Raw genomic sequence first — 20,099 nt, 5'->3', positions numbered from 1 at the left:
GAACCCAACAGCGGCACGGGGTGACAGTGACAGCCGCAGCCCAGCGCGGCACAGGAACACCCGTGTGGCCCCAGGAGCCGCTGGCACCCCACGGCAGTGACCCACGGTCGGCAGGGCCCCTGCGCGGCCCTCCTCGAACCGCCCCGCGGGCGCCGTGAGGCGGCAGCGGCGCCGCTCCACAATGGCGCAGGCGGGGCGGAGCGGCCCCGCAGGGACGGGGCACGGCGGGCGGGCCGGCGGCGCCACTCACCTGCCGGTAAGAGAGGCGGAAAGGCCGCAGGTACAGGGAGGAGGTGCAGGGCTGCACCGCCAGCTCCTCGATGGCCTCCATCCCGGAGGAGGAGGCGGAGGAGGAGGAGGAGGAGGAGGAAGGGGAGAGGCGCGCGCAGCCGCCGGCGGCCGGGCCGGGGCTGGCGGACGCGGCTGCGGCCTCTGCCCTCAGAGGGAGCCGGGATCGCGGAGTGCTGCGTTTCACCCCCGCAAAGCGGGACACAGGAGCCTCCCCGCCTTTATTCACAGGATCGCCAAGGTTGGAAGACATCTTTAAGATCATCCGGTTCAAGCTGGCCGCCCAGCACTGCCCTTGTAGCCCTTACACCGCTAACACATCGCCCAGTGCCAGATCCAGACACTCGAGCTGGTGACTCCACCATCTCCCTGAGCAGCCTGTTGCAATGTCTGACCGTTATAACACTGGAAAAAATGTTCCTACTGTCTATTCTGAATCTCCCCTCTCTTAGCTTAAGGCCATTTATTCTTTTCCTCTCATTGCAGGCACGGAAGAAGAGACTGGCTCCCACTCGCCTCACTACAACCTGCGGTCATGGAGTAGAATTATTCTCCAGAAACACCTATTCACGATCCTGTTATGTCAGGAGCCTGGCGGATGTCCTCAGAGGGTCACTTATTCCCACACTTTACACCAAAATTTATGGGGTATGCCCATAATTGGAGAACTGAAACCCACCCCCTCCTCCCAAGCCTTGATGCGATCTACGTGCTCCTAGGTCATCCCGCTCCTGGATATCATCGGGCTTTGCAGAATGAGCACCTTGCTGTGAAAAGCAAGGTCCCTTCTGCCTGCCTGCATGCATGGTGCTTTCCTGCTAAATGAAGATTGTATGAGTGGTGTGGGAAATGCAGCTACAAATACAAATTCTTGGATAACCTTCAATTCATCGCTCGATGCATCTTCAACTTTGCTTTTCAGGGTCAGCTTCCAGTACTGGCCATGCACCCAGCCCTTAGCTGGAGAATAAAAGAAGCTTGGTTAGACTCCCCTGGCTCTTTTCGAGTTAAAAAATAGTTATCCCTTCTCCTTTTATTCAGTATATTTTAAGCAGAACGCTATTAGATTTAGCAATTTTCTGGTTTTTGTAGAAGTTTGATCACAGTTATGCAACATTAGGTTACATTACTCTGGGTGCTTTAATACTCCTAATAATTTCTAGGTTCATGAGCAACAGATCTCACTATTTGTGGTGGTTGTTATCTCTCTGATTTGTGATCACTTTCTATGCAGATGTGCCTGTGTACAGCAATTTAGGTGCCATATAAATCAAAATATTTTGTCAATGTATTGGCCACACTGAGAAAAATCTGAAGTTTCTTGTATTTTTTTCTTTTTTTGTCTTCCTCTGTACTTCCACTGCATCACTAAGAAAGTTTGTCTTGTCATGTGGTAGAATTTTAGCAGTCTAACTGAAAGGAACAGATCCAGCAATTACAAAACTCACTAAGAAGTAAATGAGGCAGCACTTACATTGCAGAGTGCTTACCATCAGTTCTGATAACGCAAGTGGCAAAAAAAATGCTTGGTGGGGCTGCAAACTGTGGCTTTGAAAGTGTGTTTGCAAAGCTATCATAAAAAATAGGCAAGGAAATGTATTTTATTAGCTGACTTCAAAAATATTTGTGTAACTCTGTTTGCATCACTGTATATGTCTACATATTTTTGGTTTTTTCAGAATGATCTCAAGGTCATTCAGAGCTCCTGGGAACTTAAGCTATATTTTTCTAGTAAGTTATTTCAGTCTTCCAAGTCCAATTTAAGTATAAACACAGTTTCCATGCACAGCAGGTTTACAGTATCTCTGTTTGCTTATGTTAAAAGTTACCGGCTACCCAGGTCGGTTCAGCCAGTCAGATTGCCCTCTTCAATAAACATTCTGACACCACTTTCAGGTTTTGAGTGTGTGTGTGTTTTGGGGAAGGTGTCACACTGTATGATGGATTGCTTATTCCATTCCTAGGCTTAGGTGGGAAGCTTTTGGGGTTGTGATGTGTCACAGACCTGATCTCGTTAATGTACCTGGAACAGTTGAGCACAGTGTCACAGGAAAATGCATTTTGAGATGCTCAGGTGTTGCAATTACAATGGAAAGCTGTAGATTCCTTTGTTAGAAAATCTTTGTGAATATGCCAGCTGAATTGAGGATTTAACAGGCTGAGATTGATGAGTTGCCTTAATGTTCCTGTTTTACAGGTGAAATCTGAGCAAGAAAATAAATAGGAAAAATATGTTCTGCATAGTGGGACTATGATTCAACACCTGGACCTGAATTTCATTATAGTTCTTTATTAAGGCTCAGATTCCCTCTGCAGCAAGTGGCTTTGCATTTGCTAGTCCATGAACAATCCCAAGAAGGAAATTTCTTTCAGCTATCATTTTTTCAAAGGGATAATAAGAATGGGGAACAATTTTTGTATGGGTGAGACACACTCCTGCTTTCCTGTTCCCTTTCACTGCTTTTGTGGCTGTCTGGCACAGTGACACCAGCCTGGCTCAAGGTGCACTGAGTTCACAGCAAGGATTAGGAGATGATATGATGCAGAGATGCTGCTCAGCTCCTCAGCTCAGGGGTCAGAGCTCACCTGGGTTCCAAAGGACACGGCATGTTTGCTCTGTAAACTGCCCCAGCTACTTTGTTTTGTGTTCCTTGACATCCCTGTGTGTTTGCTCCTTTTTAAAGCAGAACTACTAGCGGTGGGATGTGTCCAGAAACTTGGGAAAACAGATGTCCAAAGTGTTAAAGGACTGTGTTCGTGCCTATTACCTTCAATGAGATACTTCCAATACTTAAGTCCATGTTTAACTGCTTGCAGAATCTTTTCGGTTTGATTAGTATTATTCCAGTAGCATTTGCATTTCTACAATCCTGTCCCTAGTTCATCAGTTCCCAAACTTCTTGCATCCTGGATTACTCCTGGCTATCACAGTTTCTTTGTGGGGTGCTATCCAGCTTTATCATTGCACTTCTAATCAAAGCAGCTACCTCTGATGTCCTTCCACAAACCAAGTGCCTTATGCCATCACATCTTCCTTGCCAAGTATGACTGTTAACTTGAATTCCAGAAAACCAAGAATGTGTCAGAATGACAGGTTGCCTTTCACTGTATTAAATACATTCCTTTTTCTTCCTTAACAGTGGCTTATTGATTGTTTTCTTGTTATTAAAAACAAAAACAAAAAAAAAAAAAAAAAACAACAAAAAAAAAAACCAGCAAAAAAGAAAACCCAGATACAAAGTTGTGAATGTTGTCATGTGTAGTTTGCTCATGGGTTCTTCAGTCACCTGGAGCTGCTGGTCTCTTGCTGTAAAATACTAAAATCTCGATGTTTTTCCCTAGTCTGTAATAGATCTGAGTATGGTTTGTGTAACAGTGTGATAAACGGCCCAATGAGGAAAAGCAGAAACTGTGAATAAAAAATTGTGTCTTTTGTGGAAAGGAGGCAGAGAGGGAAAAAGGAGAAGTGTCCTGTCTGGAGTAAAGAGTCTTAAGGGAAGATTCACTGGGATTTCTTACAAAAAATGAAATGTCAACATTGGTGTTAAAAAGGAATTCTTTCTGCAGAGTAAAGATCTTTGTTTAACAGACTTCTCTTTCCTTCAAAGCGGTGTTTGCTCTGTGTAACTTCGTGAGTAACTTTTATTACCAGCAAAGTGCCCAAACTTTTTTTTTTTTTTTTTTCTTTCTTTTTGGTTGCTCTTTTAAGAAGTTTCCTTGAGCTTGGAGTTTCTGCCGACACAGTCCTTCCCTTCCCCTTCCAGCCCCGCGGTCCTCGGGCATGCACTCTGCAGAGGGTCAGGTTGCATCCTCATTAGCGGCTTGTTTTATTGCTGTTTGCTTTGGGACACAACCGGCAATGTTTCCGTCGCAAGCCCGGTGCTGCTGCCCCTCTGCTCGCCGTGGCCCCGGGAGCCAAGCACACCTCCCACCTCGGCCCAGGCTTACAGTGAGTGGACATCCAGGAATGTCTCTTGTAGTCTTCCCAGTGGAGCTTTGTAAGGTGCCTGAGCTGCTGGGTTCACTCATGCTGAGTTAGGCAGCACATTTTCCATAGTGATTTTTGTGTGTGTACATGCCTGCATATACTTTTCATCTCCGTCAATATCTGCCAGGCTCACTTTGTTCTTTGACATGCTGTGGCTCATGAAGAAAAAATCATCAGGTCCTGAGCCTTTTATCTCCAGAGGACTCCTTAATATATTGTAGAGTATCATTACTTTTGATATTTGTGAGTACAGTAGTTACTAAGATACTACAAATATGAAAGCCTCAACAACCAGAGGCGTGTTGACTTGCAGTTCTCAAATTCCATTTAAAAAAAATTATTTCTAACCCTTATGGTTGCAGGGTAAAATGGGAAATGTAAATGATGGAAATGTAAGTGTTGGCAAACTTAATGGTTTGTGATCTGTTAAGTGGAGATGATGCCACATGTTTGGTAGAAGGGCTTTGCTGTTGGGGTGACAAATAACCTGAATCCCCAGCTCTGGGCAGAAGAATGCCAGCAGAAGCTGCTGAAGCCAAGAGGCACTGGATCCAGCTGTGTGCTCACATCAGCCCCATCCAGCTGGGATGCCATCAAAGCCATTGTCTTCTGCCTAGAAACTGCTCCCAGAACTTCCTCCTCCACCTCAGCTCCCTGGGCCATGTGCAGTTTTTTTAAGGTCACATAGGGATATTGGGAGAGTTGAACACCTTTCCTGTACAGGCTTAGTGAGGAGGATGGATGAAAGTGTCCCAAATGAAGTCTATTTTGTAAACTCATGTTGGGAATCTTTATGGCTGACAGCATGAAATTGTATTCTCTTCATGTGGGCCATCCTTGCATTGCCACAGAGATGTTAGTTTTTAGTGCCTTTCTGGGGATCAGATGCATGTTCTTTCTGTAATGAAGTGGCTGTTGTGAAGTTTGCCTTCTAAAGCTTACCCCTTAGGCTCCTGGGGAAAAGCAAGCCTGAAGCTGCCAATATCTAACTTTTAATTATTATTCAGTTCTGGGGCATAACCACCCTGGTTACATTCATGAAAGTCAGGAATTGTGCTTATGCAATTCTTTTGGCATTGTAAATAGAGCCCTAGAGAAATTTGTTTTGATTTTAGTAGTAACTTTCCTGAGAGACTACTTTTTGTTTTAATAAATTATTTACATTTCAATTACAAAATATAAAATTAGAGGTCCACATTGCAGTACATAATATTATGTTCCAACAATTTTATTCACCATCAATTAGTACAGGGCTGCTTCAATCCATGAATAGACTCAGTCTGAAGAACTTGGAGCAATTATTCCTGAATTTGGTTTTTAAGGACTAATGGCATGGTCACGACAGGCATGGTGTCTGGTATTGCTGATGTGCACCACAGCAAGTTAGAAGAGTATGTCAGTTTGCTTCCCTAAGATGTTTTCATTAGCTCCATCTTGTTTTCAGAAAAAGTGTATCTCTTTTAATGAGAAAAACCATCTTGGTCTTTACTTTGCAAAGTCAAAAACTGTCTCATGGCTGTAGTAGAAAACACACCTGTGTCTAGTGTCATTTCCCAGAAGAGCTGAAATTTATCCATCTGCCTTGTGAAATGAAGGTCTGATAAATAGCTTTTTTTTTGTGCCTATTATCAGTAAAAGCATTGAACTAAATATGGTAAGAAAAAAAAATTAAACATATTCAGTATAAATATAGAAACAGATATTATGACATGTAAAATTGGTCTCTAAAAATAGTGAAGGAAAAAAGCTCTGCAACATAAATGTGTAACTAATATGTCAAATAGTTCTTAAGTTATTCACAATATAATATGACAAGTTGCAATATGGTATAAAGTAGAGGAGGGGAGGTGAGAACATGGGAAGTAAATTCTCATTCTTAGCTTTTCAGCTGGGGTAAGAACAAACAGTGTGAAAAAAAAAGAAACAATATGCATGCAAAATTTAGATAATTTTATATTATATTAATTACTATCCAACAAATGTTGCCTACAGCTAACAGAATGAAAATGATTAGAGGGAAAGCTTTGATTTTTCAATAAACTTCCCTCTAAGGAGGGGAAAAAAGAAAATGATAATACCGTGTTGTTTGTATTACAGAACCATGTACAACCAATATCTGGATCTCATTATGCTGGGAACTGTTCAAATGCAGGTAGAAAAATGGTGTCTTTCACAGAAAAGCAGCAAAATAATTTGAACAAAAGAACAAACAAGATGAATGTACGGTAATAAGGAACAGCTGAAGGAGAGCAAAAGATCACAAAGCATCTTCTTTTGTTTGCCACATATGTATGCAATAGAGCTGGAAGGAGAACAGTATTTTGATTTCTCAGGGAACCTTGATGTTCCAACAGTTTGAAATTGCCTGTAAAAAAGGACTGGAGCTGGAGCTGTTGGATACTGGAGTGCTGGCCGTGGCTGTAGCTGTGACCCTGGTATCTCTGAGCTCCCCAGTCACCACGACACTGTGCAGTGCCTGGTACTCTGCCCTGGACTTGGGGGCATTATAAGCACAAGGGTGCTTAATCTTCAGGCAATTTGTCCAGCAAGATTTCTTGAAACTGTAGGAGCTGGAAACCCTGGTCATCAGGAGACTACCAGCTGGGATGCTCAGAAGCTGGGGCTGGCATAGCTCCAGTGGAAGCTTGCCTGTTTTTCAAAGGAATTTGATTGAATACTTGTCTGGATGAAATGTTTGGTAAATTGAGACATTCCAAAATAAAAATATAGTCAGAGAGGTTTTTTTTCACCAGATGTAGGGAGCAGGTACATGGTTTCTATTTCAACATATTTAAATATAAATATATGTATATGTGTTTTATGTGATAGAAAGGTAGAGAGACACAGCTGGCCGTTTTCCTGCCTCCTCTTCATTAGGCATATTATATTATTTTCCTGTTTATTTCTGTTGTGCCAGTGCTTAGGAACCCAGAGCTTTATTGTGCTCATCAGTATCGAATCTCAGAACAAAACAGCCTAAATGCTCTAGTGAGATTCTTGTGGTTGGGAGTGAGTTGGAGAAGAGCTCCAAGGAAGGACAGGGTAAGGACCCCACAACTTAGTTCAAGGAGTTGTAACTTTTCTTCAAAAAACCTGTGGTTGAAGGACAGCACAGACAGTGATTCTGGGAGTGCTGTGGCAGCGTGGGATGTGTGCTGGAGATACGGAGCAGCAGGATTTCATTATCAGAACTTGATGTCAGGAAGCAATATAAGGGTTGGACTGAGTCAGTTGAAATGTTTTAGCAAGTAACCTACAGGTAGTTGAACTGATTTGTTGTTGAGGGCTAGCTGGAAAGTTAGACTATGGGTCTTTAAAAGATTGGGTCTGTAAGAGATTGGATCTCCATAAAAATCAAAGTTCTGAAAAACAAAATCCTAGGCATTTTATACTGGACTCTCAAAACTGTTGGCACTGACCTTTCCTAACTTGGGAAAATGCCTGACTTTGAAACCTTGACAATTTTTTGTTTTTAATAAATGTTCTGCATACTTTTCAATTCTTTAGTTGTAGTCCAGAAAAAAAAAAACCAACCACAAAAATCAACCCTTCCTCCTCTTTCCTATTTGTGATCTATCTTGCTGGAATTATTATTTTGCACTGTGCTCTTGGAGGCTGCAGAGAAGGTTTCCAGGGCATCTCAACTGGAGATATGGGCATTAGTATGCCCACAGTAAAACTGAGCCCGGGGATATCCAGCCCTAATCTCTGTCGATCTCCCGGAGCAGCCTATTTTTGTTTGACTTTTGCAGTGCTCCCTCTCTTAATGCCTCTTCCTTGCCTGCAGCCACCTCATTAGAAAGCCTGCGGAGCAGGAGAGGCGGATGTGTTTAATGCTGACAGGTGTCAAGACCAAAGGAAAGACACTGTTTGTTTGGCTCCCTGCTCGTGTGAGAGGAGTTTGCAGCTCAGCTCTACACGACGGACAAGGCATGGGGAATCAGGGTTGCCTTGTGCTGGGCAGGGGATATCATTGCTTTTAAACTGGTGGGGATTGTTCACTGTGTTGCCTTTTTGCTGAGACCAGATTTGAGATTCTCATAACTAAGTGACATGTAGGAAGAAATTGCCCTCCTCCATCAAGATCAGGAATTATATATGGTTTTAACCACAGTGCTCTCCAAAACCTCCTACAGTTTTCTGCTCATATTTTGAAGATATACAGTCCATGTATGCTAATATATCTGCATGAGAAATTGTGAGGACTTGGAGGCAGTCTTTGGCAGAGACAATAGAACAGGCTCACAAACAGGTGGTTTTCATCACTGGGTGCATAATGCTGTGAGTATGTTTTAGCCCCTTGCCTGATGCCCTGATGCTACAGAGGAGGCAGTTCTCTCCGGACATAAATCAGGATGCATTTTCTGGAGAGGGTAACAAAGTGCTTCCTTCATGGAGGCATCCTGCCTGGTACCTGTACAAATACCTCTAGGCAAGCAGGTAAACCAACAGCACATAACCTGCCATTGCTAAGGACAGAATTGCTGCTCTGTGTACACAAGAAAGGAAAATATGTTTAGAATGAATGTGGATATTCTGTTCTTCATTCATGTGTGACTGAATTCTAATCTCTTTTAGTGTGCTGTAAATCCAAAGTAACATACTGAAGTCAGTGCAGTTCCTGGGGATTTGTGCTACTGTAAATGAGAACAGAATAAAGAAATTTTTTCTCCTTCTCTTTTGTAATGGTGAGAAGAAAAGCTGGATTGTCAGCCTGGCTATGCTTCTTTGCTTTGCTCATGTTGTCATAAAATGGACTTTGCTTTGCTCACTTTGTCATTAAATGGACATAATTTAAACAATATTTTATTTTTTTATATTCAGAATATAGCAGAAGGAGAACCTTGATGGTTTTTTATTTGACAGAAATATAAACATTAAAGTCATTTTTCTTTTACACGTGACTTAGAAAGCATAATTTACGTGAAAGGACCCTATTATATACTCTGTCCTGTATTTGTTTATCTAACTGAATAGAAGAGCATTTACTGCAGTTTCAAAGTTAAGCCAATAAACATTTGTCTTTGTATTGCAGCAGCGATGTTTGACAATTGGGTTGTGTAACACCCATTTTAACTTGGGTTTATTTTATAGTATTGATGAAGCAAAACTCCAAGTACATATTCACTCCCTGGCTTGCATGTTGCCATAAGGTAGATATTTGGCAAAAGATCCTGAAAGTTTTTCTTACAAGCTGCCTGTGTTATTTACATCATCCTTTTTCCGTTCACCATATAGGTCTTCTCAGAACTTTATATTTTATTTCACATATCCCTGGATATCCTGGATCCCTGGCATGTGAAACAAGATGTAGAGATATGAGCAGAGGGATTTTAAATGGACCTATCTTTATATTTCCAATTAAAATCAAGAGGAAAACAGCAAAAACCAAACTGAACCTTTTTCTCTTATGTGGCATGCTCACACCAAAACATCTGTCCATCCACTCTACCTGCTTCAAATCCAGGAACACCATGGTTATAGTAGTGTTTAATGCTTATTTTCACTGTCAGTTAGAAGATGCCATTGGCATACTTATACATAAAAATACTTAAAGAGTGCTGTATTATTTTATTTCTGCACTATAAATGGCATTCTGGATTGTGCTGCCTGTATCATATAGCTCCTAGAACATCCCTCTTAATCAGTTCCTTTTGGGAGCAGGATCATCGGGCTCGTTCTGAAGCTGTGCCACTGCCAGCAGTGCATGGGGACTACAGATGAGAGCTTTGTTACAGAAGCATGAGATCAATTCACCATTCCAGGCCATGTAGTAAACGCATTCCTGACTGAATGTTACATCGTTTTTATGTTCCTGGGACAGCGTTGTACTGTGTCTCCTCACTGAAAGAGCCATGTTCATTAGATACAGGAAGTTCTGCTAATCATCCATAACGCGACATTAACAGCTGCTGGTAGATCTTTGTATGCCCACTGATCAGGGGAGAGCTTGTAGGAGATTTGGTGCTTCTTTGCTGTGATTGTTTTCCTCAGCATGCTTCAGAATCTGAAATTCAGTGGAGAAAAAAAAAGGTAAAAAAAAGGCACTTATTCCTTAAGGTTGTGAGGAAAACTTTTCAAACATGCACCAGATGGAAGTCAATGCAGTAGTGTCTGCAGGCAGGCACATACACTAAGAAGCAATCTGAAGACTGACACTATTTGGATTAAAGGCAAAAGAGCTGCAAAGCAGTCACACAACTTACATATCATCAACAGAGTGCAGGGGCTCTGCAATTCTGCAGTTTCACATGGTTGATATCTTTGTTTTTGCCAGTGGCTCAAGATAACCCAAATTTTCTCTCCTATTGATTTGTGCTCCCTTTCTTTTGTATAGACAACTTCCATTACTTCCTTTAGCAGTGTACACAGATAGCTGACTCAGGAATGGAGCTGACTGGAAAAAAAAGTATTTCCAGTCTATGGGCAATAAATTTATATTTCTCCACTTGTTTTCTGCCCATTTTCCCACAACAAGAAAAAAAAAAAAAAAAGAGAGAAAAGAGTAGAACTGGTGAATGTGGAGATGTTTGTTTTGAACTGTTTTGATCTATATGAAACCCTTACGCTGGAGTTGATTAGCCTCATGGCTGCTTTGTTTATAGTGAAGTCTTCAGGAATCTATCCTGGGTGCCAACAGTTATTCCTTAGCCCCAGCTTTGGGATCTCTGACACCTCTTTGTGGGGGAGCTATAGCAGGATTTCTACAGATTATTCTCCAGAACAATCCATTGTTCATTCAGGAGTCCTGCATGTTCGGCTCCCATCCAGTTTATGGGACAGACTCTCTGCTGACAGTGTTGCTGGTGTTAGTAGAGAAAATACTAATCCAACATCCTCTTGGTAAAAAAAAAAAAAAAAAAAAAAAAAAAAAGATAAATCTCAAGGTGGTTTGCAGTGTCTTGAAGGAAAAGTACATAGCAAATCCCATCTTGTACCCTGGAAGACAAGTGGTTCCCCAATGTCAGCAGCGAACAGGGGCTGTGGCTTCAGAGAACTGGATATTCCATGTGACACAGAGGGGATGTGGGCCAAAAGCACATGAAAGCACCTTCATTCCTGGTCCTTCCAGCACAGGAAAATGCCTATAAACCATAAGAGCCTGCTCAGGAGTGAAAGCTCTGCCAAATGAGTAATGCAGAGCTGGTAGCAGCTGCTGGCTGAAACAGGAAGGCAGCTGGTCTCTATGGATAGTGCCCATGGGGGGAGCTGCCCTAAGATGTGGCATAGGTAAAGCAGAACAATAATCAAAGAAACTTCCATCCTCTGGATGGAAGTGTTTGCATGCAGCACCTTGCTACACACCTAAGTGCCTGGCAGCTTGAGGTTGTTGATACTCTGCAAGATCATACATGGTACCATTTGCTTTAATAGTAGCAATTAGTGGGCCAGTAGAATAAACAATGATTTTATGAAAATGAGGACTGATCCATTCATGGATGGATCTGGGACAAAGATTGAATCCCATGCTTGTCATCAGTCAATGCCCCCCTCAAGGTGTTCATTGTTCAGCCAGATATCACTGCAAGATCCATACAACAGACCATCCATTTTTGTACATTTGCTGCATTGCACAGTACCCTGGGGCTCCAAAGCAGCTCTTTGCTGTCATATGTAATGCCTGCTGTATGCTCTAGTACAGGCAGACAGAAGAGCAGGTCCCAGAATCTGTTCACAAAATTAAAAAACAAAAAAAACCAATAACATGGAATGCTTCTCTTTTGCCCAATTTACCGTTACAGTGAGATGCTCTATGGCATTGCAATAACCAGAATTTGCAGTAAGAAGCTGCAGTAATGCAAGTTTAAATGAAAATTAAGAAGTGTTTCCAGCAGTGGGCATCACTCACCAGAGGAGCACAAGTTCCAAGAGAAACCACCTCATGGCTGATGATTAGTATGGTATTTTTGGGTAATTTATGGACAAAATGATAGATTACACCAACTTTCATCTGTTGCAGACTGTGAACAAAGCAAGTAGGGATTTGTCTGGGGAGGAGTGCATGGCATAAAATGCATTGGTTACAGTCCTCCACCATCTCCTGTGTCCTCTTACTTGGTGTCCCTCCTGTGTTCCCAGCAGGGAGCCTCCCAGCAGGAGGTCAAACTGCAGGGCTGGCACCTTTTGTGCCTGCAGCTCAGTGACAACCGAGCTGCTCCCTTGGTATTCAAGGTGAAGTAGGTGAAAAAGGACTTAGCTTTCATGATTCTGCATCTTCAGCCTTCATTTTGTACTTCCCTCCCTTGAATTTGAGAGTTCAGTGCTGCTGGGAGAAAAGGGTGAGAGATCTGGCTTTGAAGGAGATGAATCCTAGAACAGAACAGTCTTCAGGCTCCAGTTACTTCTACCTGTTCACAGAGAATACATTTCTGCTGTTACTGGATGGTACATGCAGACAGGACAAGATGCTTGAAGCCCTCAAATGTTAACTGCTGTGAGTGAGCAGCATAAAAAATGTAGCAGTCAAGTTCCCAATCCTGGGAATTGGCCATGAGGATTCACAATAAATAAGCATTTCAATTTCCCTGCACTAGGAGTCTTTAATGATTTTGTGTTTTTCTTCACAAATGTGGAGGCTTAAAATGAATTATTTAGGTGGAAGATGGCTCTTTCTTATGATTATGATTTCTTGTCTTTGTCTACTTAGACATCCAGTACTGGAGGTTAAAGAAACATCAGATTTGCTTTGATATCCTTAAACCTGGAAATAATGGATTCATACCAGAGAATGAGACTGTTGTGAAACTGAAATCTTGGCTTTAGCTGCAGAAGTAATTTTAACAGGCGTCCACATGTGTTTAATAAAATCAGATTTCCACCTTTCCAACTGGAGCTTTAGTCACAGCAGCATATTTTGCAGTTCCAAATCAAGCCAAGCAGCATGTGATAGGAAGGACACTGTTGCAGGAGCAGGGAAAGTGGAATCAAACAGCATGGTAATCCACCTCACACTTCCCAGCCAACAAACTGAGAAGGAAAGTGTTAAATCTCCTGCAGCAATACTGTATGGGAGCCTGCCAGTCATCTTTGCCTTTATTTCCAGCTCAAGCAAAGGAGTAGATCCTCCAAATTAGGTCATCTGTTTGCTTCATTCTGAAAGATTTTTATTAAAATTAAAAGTGTTGTCTGTTTCTTCTCCCAGAGAGAAAACAAACATTGACATCTAAAGTGGTGGAAGACAAACACTTGGTGCTGGGCAACTTGATTAAAGTGTATTCCTTGCAATGAGCGGTGCCTCCCTTATCCTGCCATTGTGTTCAGACAAGAAAAAAAAAGGAGGGCTTGCCCTTTCCCATTGTACAGTCACATTTTCCAAGTGCCGTGAAAATGGGTTTTATAAAAAGCTCTAAATAATAATAATTAAAAAAATATCTCTGTCTTTTAGTAAACCACTGAAGCAACTCTTCAATGAAGGCAACCTTGTGCACCTTGTATGCAGGAAAACTGTTGGAGTTGGTGCTCTATCTAACCTACCAGAGATAATAGTGAAAAAAATGGTCTAGGATAAATATTATCTGAGCTCTGCTTAAAAGTTTGCTACTAGAATCAAAGCTGATTTTCACTTGGAAAAGGTAATAAAGGAAGAAGTGATTTGCATCAGAAGACTGTGTTTGTACGGTTATATTTTTATCACTGCCATCACCAATACCAACATCTGCATTTATCTACCAGTGTACATTAACCAGCAGTCCACTAATACATTAACAGACATTATTAGCTGTAATAGCCCAGTTCAGTCAGATGTAGTGAGAGAATCACAGAGTTTCTGCATCATGTTTGCCCTTATCCAGAGAGAGTTGCCTGTGGGCATTCACCTGTGTGCAAACTGGGCAGAAAAAATGAAAACTGTGCATTGTATGCTTACATTTTGGAAACATTAAAAAGAAGCTGTAGTCAGTAGAAATACATGCCTATCCTCAAAAATAAAAACCCCAGCAAAGAAAATTTGAAACTTAGGCTAAGCCATGTCCTCAACTCTGTTTTGTGGCACTTCTATTTGTTTTTAAAGATTCAGCATGGATTTTCCTTGGTATCTTTGTGTGCTGAGTTTTACTGTACTGGTTCCACCACCAGCAGACTCAGTAAACAAGGATGTGCCCAGGGAAAAACAGACATGTTTAAAAAGATCTCTGTTGCCAGCCAAAATCTGATGAGGTTAGTTTGGGCTTCTAGCAGCCAAAATAAAACAGTTGTGCAGGGCCAGGAATTTTGAGATAGAGAGGGCTGGAAGAATTCTAAGTATGCTACAGAAGTGGAAGGAATAGGACTTGGCAAAATCCTTGGTTGAGATAGAGAAACAACACATCTCTCTCGCCAAACAACAGGGTGGTGTTGAAAGAGAGAGTGAGATGGCAAACCCTTGGGCAGAGAGAGAATATCCAGGAAGGAGTGTTTGAAACTTGGGCCCAGATGGAGATAAAAAGTTAGCTCTAATGAAACACCCATTTGCTCAGATATTTGGTCCACTGTAAATATAAATTCTTGACCAAAAATTCTTCTTTGGTATGATCAAGGGATCTGAGCTGACCAAATAGTTCTGAGATCCAACAAAAACACAGTACTCTTGAAGTATACATAGATAAATATAATATATATACACTTCCATCTATACTTACAAATAGGTATGTTACCTGGACATGGTTTTGACATAATAATTGAAATAACAGAGAGAAATATTTCATGCTAGAAAAGTATCAAACAATTACTGTAAAGAATCTAATTTCCTTGTGCTTAACTTTAGTTCTGTATCAACACATTTGTTTTTAAGTTTTCTTCTTTTCCTTCCTAATTTTAGGGATAATTACATTCCCTGTAGTTGCTTCACTAATAGAAATTAACCTATGGATCCTGCATCATAGAAGCTTAACATGTAAATGCTTGTACCTGTTTGGCAAGAGAATTAGCAAAGTGATGCTAATTGACACTGAACACCTTGAGGGGGGAATATTTTTATAGTCATCAATTACACGCTAATGTATATTGATTGAGAGGCATGCAGTGCACACATCAATTTCTCAGCACACAAAAAAAAACGCACTCAGCCAGCATAGCATTTTTGCTGTGTGATTTTCTTAACTTTTAGCACCACGTCCAATAAAAGGCAGGTACTTTCAGTTAATTAAAATTACACATTTTATCCAGGAACACATCAATAGATAGGCGTGTAAAAGGTAGAGATATTATCTCACTCAAAGGGAACATGGGTTTGGTTCAGTCTTACGCTTTGAATTTGTGTTTGTGGCTTATTACCATTGTAATCAACAAAATATAAATCTCCTTCCAAGCGCCTGCTTGAGCCTGACAGCTCCAAGGGAGCATTTCACAGCAGGACCCTTCCATCCAGACCCCCAGCCTGCTCAGGGTCTTTTTAAAGTCTTGTGTTGGAGCTGTCAGAGCTCACAGATGTAGTGTTGGGGTTAGTCAGCAAAAACCAGCCCCGTGTTGCTCTGCTGGTGTCTGGCATGCAGAGCTTGGGCTGCAGGAGCAGAAGGGATGCACATGCCCACAGAGCCTGGAGCCCACCGAGGGAGGAGACACAGCTCGTGCCAAAATATGCAAGGAATTGAAATGAAGACTCTCCTAACCCTATACAACGTGCATTTTCAAAAAAATGCCTAGATCTCTCATCAAAGTAAAATGTAATTAGGGATATTATTGCATGCCTTCTTAATTGCAACAGCTTGTGACAGAGAAGTATTTGGGAGGATAACAAAGTGCAGAAGTTGTGTGTGCATGGCTCTGATGGAAATGCTGCCCAGCACATCCATGTCCATGCAAAGCAGAGGAATGGTGAGGGTCAGTGGGACTGCCCATGGGCCCAAAGTGGTTCATGTGCAGAAAGGCTCAAAGCTTCAGCTCTAATCACAGTAAGACACTGTTAAGGTTCCTCTGGGCTAAGCAGGAATATGTCACTCCCCTGTGAGCAGTAGGAAGTACTTTAACAAGTCATATGTAACTATAAGTGACACCTTTTTTCCAGAAGCATGGAGGAAATTATCAACCTTCTGCCCTGTGTTGGAGTTACTGTCCCAAATGCAAAATCGGCTGTGTCAATGAAAGGACAAACAATTGTGCAGCCAGTTCAGAAAATTACTCCTGTGAGACCCAGCCATGAGAGTGAGACAGCAGCAAATGGATGGGAAGAGTTCCCACAGACAGGGTAGTGGAGAGAGACCATAGATGGGATTTTGGGCACAGTTAGGGAGGGGCTGACACTGGGAGGTGAAAGATGCCTTCATTCTTCTCATGTGGTTGGCTCTGCACTGCCATAGCCAGAGGGGTTATACCCCAGGGGACTGCTCTCCCAGACAGCCTGGCCACGGGCCAGGTATTAATTTCTCTGGGTTACTGTGTGGAAGCAGGGAAAGTGAAGAAAAATGTTAGAAATGAAAATAAGATGAGAATATTAATTATGTTTTCCATGGGGTTTCTTCTTAGGCAGTGTGCTGCTAGCACACCCCCAGAGTGAATGTAGAAACAAGTTTGTTATTTTCACATGACTAATACTGTAATTTTTAAATACATTTCTTGGTGGAAGTGTAGCTGGAAAGATTTATTTTAATGTGGTGCATTGAGAAGAGCTGTTGCCTGATATTCAATAGTTAAGTTGAAGTATCGGACACTGGAGTAATAAAAACCTACTTGCTTTGATCTTGTAGTTAAAAAATGATTAAAGTATAGAATTGCATGTGCTGACATTAGACCTCCACCCACAGAGAGATTTAAAACTGTCAGGGGAAAAAGGAAAGTTGAAAGACAGCTTAAATATAATAATTCAGAAATTGAGCTGCTTTGTTATTTCAAAGATGGTCAGAGTAAAGGGGATTTTTCATACCCTATTTGTTACACTAGATCTAAGAAACTTATCCCAGGACATTTCCTCTTGCATACAACCGAAAAGATGAAAATTGCTAAGAAGAGGTAGCATAGGAGAGACCTACATTTCCATACTTTGTGTTGAACTGAACTCAGTGCATTTACAGCCTTGGGGATTCCCTCTTCCTCTCCTGGTACCTCCACCCTGTGCAGGGTGACCTCTGCCCTCCCTCCTGCATGCTGCAAGTAGAAAAGATTGCAGAATTCAGTAATACACTTTGCAGGGATGAAAAGCTTTCTTGTTTTAATTGTATGCATATTGTCATCTCCCAGGCACATGAAATTACCTTGTGGAATTGCAATTATGAACTTATTACTGGTTTATCTAATTGTTAAAGAATACAGTGTTGGATTTCTGGCCTCTGACATCTAAACTGCTCCAACAAAGGCACACCCTTACACCCACACACAATCCTGATTTAAGTCAGTAGGAAGCCTCTGGTTTTGCATAAGCATTTTGCAGCCAGTATAGAGACTTACAAAAATGTATTGGCTGATGTTTGCATGATTGCATCTGCCCAGCCAGGTTTCTTAATTCTTTTGTAGCAACAGCTTTGCTTATGCAAAGTCAATATTTGATCTTGCAGTGTCCTTGATTATACAGATAATTTTGATTCTCTGGCAAATTACAGACCCTTAGCGTTTTGTCAAACATTCTTCAATAAAAGTACTTTTGTGATAAAAAAAACCACGGTAGCACTCATTGCAAATGACCCTGGAGATCAGACACAACATTAGATCAGTGAGTTGGGTTTCACTAAACTGCTTCATTCCTATTAACATGATGATCCTAATCAGAAATTGCAGAGGGTCTGAGGTTAATGTTGCTGTTCTCTGAGAATAAAGAGCCAGAAATCACACGATATCATCTCAGGGACATGAGATCTGCTAGGACAAGAAGATTCCAAGACAGCTTTCTGGAATCAGCTTTGTTTACACAGGATGCAACATCTTTGCTTTTGAATTGCCTGCCACATTGGCAATGCCCTGCTATTCTACTGTATTCTTTACCAGATGTTCATTGCTGAAGCACACACTTCAGAAACATGTTGGTTTCTGGGATAAGTAGGATTATTGCAACTCACTGGTTTTATATGAATTGCCCTTCTCACTATCAAAATTTAAATACTGTGTGTCCAGCTGCTAGGGTGGACAAGAAGTTAATTTTGTTCTTCCAACCAGCAAGGATCCAATTACCACTTGAACGGGTCCAGGACCCCTCAGGACAAACTTCTGAGGCACAAGAGTTGTCTTTTCAGAAAGTCATTCTCATAATGTGTGTGGACAAGGGAACCTTCCAACCATGTAGAGTTTCCCCTGTGTTGTTTGCTGAAAGGATCATTCCTTTCCTGGTCATCTACAAAGCACACTGAAATCCACAGTGAGAGCTTTCTTCAGGTGAGAAAGACAGTGTTAAACTCTCTGATTCTTCTGTCTGAAGGTCTGTTTCCTGGTTAATTTTGAACTGTCGTTGCTTCATGAGATGGAAGGACAACAACCTGGCATGATGAGGCAGGGTTTGCCTCTTGGAAGTGCAGGTGTGTTCTCCAGCATCTCAATTCCTTGGGGGCATTGAGAAACTGGTTTAGGATCTTACTTATCCTGAAGTTAGTCTTAACAATTGGAAGCAGAATTTTAAGATACTGGTGTAATAGGGGATGTAGTAGCAGTACATAGCACATGGATTAGGTATAAATGGGAAAAAATAAGAAAGTTCCACAGAAAATCATAGCAAAGTAGATCTTTGTGTTTGGCCATCATCTGCACTGACTCTGCCTATAAAGAAATATCCACTGGGAAATGGGCTCTCTCTGGCAGAGCTGTCAAAGAAAGGTACCCAGTCAGACTTGTAGACAACTGAACATCATGTGCTTTTGGGCTCCTCTGAAAATTGAAAGAATGAGGTGTTTACAGATCATTTCAGACAACGAAGGTTTGTACTGGGGTTCTACTACAGCATGGTTGAAATGGACATATTTTAAATGCTCACATCATCTATGCAAAAAAATAACGCTTTCAAGTTAAAATAGCAAAGAACATCTTGAAGCTTATATCTGTGGAAATAAACCTTCCAGACTAATAGTAAATGACTATTTATAATTGCCTGTTGGGATGCCTGACATCAGATGGTTGCACTACTAACATGAGAACGGTATCTGACAGGTTGGGAAAAACACATGGCAGAAGTTGGGAATATTGATTTGTAGGCAAAATTTGGAGGGAGGGGGAGGGAGACAACAGCCAAGAATGTGCTTTACTTTTTAAGAAAGTGACATTCCTACCACCAAAACAAAACCTGAGAAAGAAAGCACATTCCAAAATTATATCATCACATTCCTTCTATACGGACAAACATGCAGCACTGTAGCTGCTGTTTCCTGCGTTTGTGATTTCCCTCAAAGAGTGTTTCAGTGAGAGAGGTTTTCAAATATGAAAAGAAATTCTGTTTCAATGTCCTTAAGGACCTCTTGGCAAAGTTAGACTGTCTCTCTGAGGCCAAGACTGGCTTAAACAACATCTGGGTTGGCTAATACATCAACTTAAAGTTTGTGATGGAGGTAGAAAATAGGTTTTCCAGTCTTCAGTGACACCTTTTAGAAAATATCCACATATTCTGGTGGATGCTTTAGCCTGAATAATAGACCCAACATGAGATTTTAATTTGTATTGTACTGAAACAGAATCTGCAAATTGTCTTGACTTCCAGGTTTTCAAGTGGATAGGAGGCCTGTGAGGCTTGAGAGGATTTGTGTTAAATTGAGTCACTGAGTGTAGCAAACCACAGCAACACCTGACCAGGGATGTGGTGATTCTCCAGCATCAGGAGACTGGACCAAGACATATTTTTTTAAACCACCAGCAACCACAAATTGAGACCACAGAGTAGAGCAGAAGCTTCAGCATGAATTTCTTCACCTTGGGTTGCTCCAGAGGTCAGACTGAATGA

At 41.6% G+C, this 20,099-nt stretch overlaps 1 protein-coding gene and 1 long non-coding RNA gene across 2 annotated transcripts in view; one reads left to right on the top strand and one right to left on the bottom strand.

Moving 5' to 3' along the window:
• Positions 1-364, bottom strand: part of NUDT14 (nudix hydrolase 14) — a 59,020-nt gene extending 58,656 nt beyond the window's left edge. Inside the window, exon 1 of the mRNA XM_021554491.3 lies at positions 251-364. Coding sequence (XP_021410166.2) covers positions 251-331 — 81 coding nt within the window. The 5' untranslated portion in view covers positions 332-364. The remainder of the gene's footprint in view (positions 1-250) is intronic.
• Positions 184-2,177, top strand: LOC110484091 (uncharacterized). The gene is made up of 2 exons (XR_002467698.2): positions 184-256; positions 775-2,177. It is a non-coding gene; the product is annotated as an uncharacterized LOC110484091 (long non-coding RNA).
• The last annotated feature ends 17,922 nt before the right edge of the window (positions 2,178-20,099 follow it).

Source organism: Lonchura striata, chromosome 6, assembly GCF_046129695.1.
Source record: "Lonchura striata isolate bLonStr1 chromosome 6, bLonStr1.mat, whole genome shotgun sequence".
NCBI classification, from domain to species: domain Eukaryota; kingdom Metazoa; phylum Chordata; class Aves; order Passeriformes; family Estrildidae; genus Lonchura; species Lonchura striata.
This window is presented reverse-complemented; position numbering and strand designations above follow the sequence as displayed.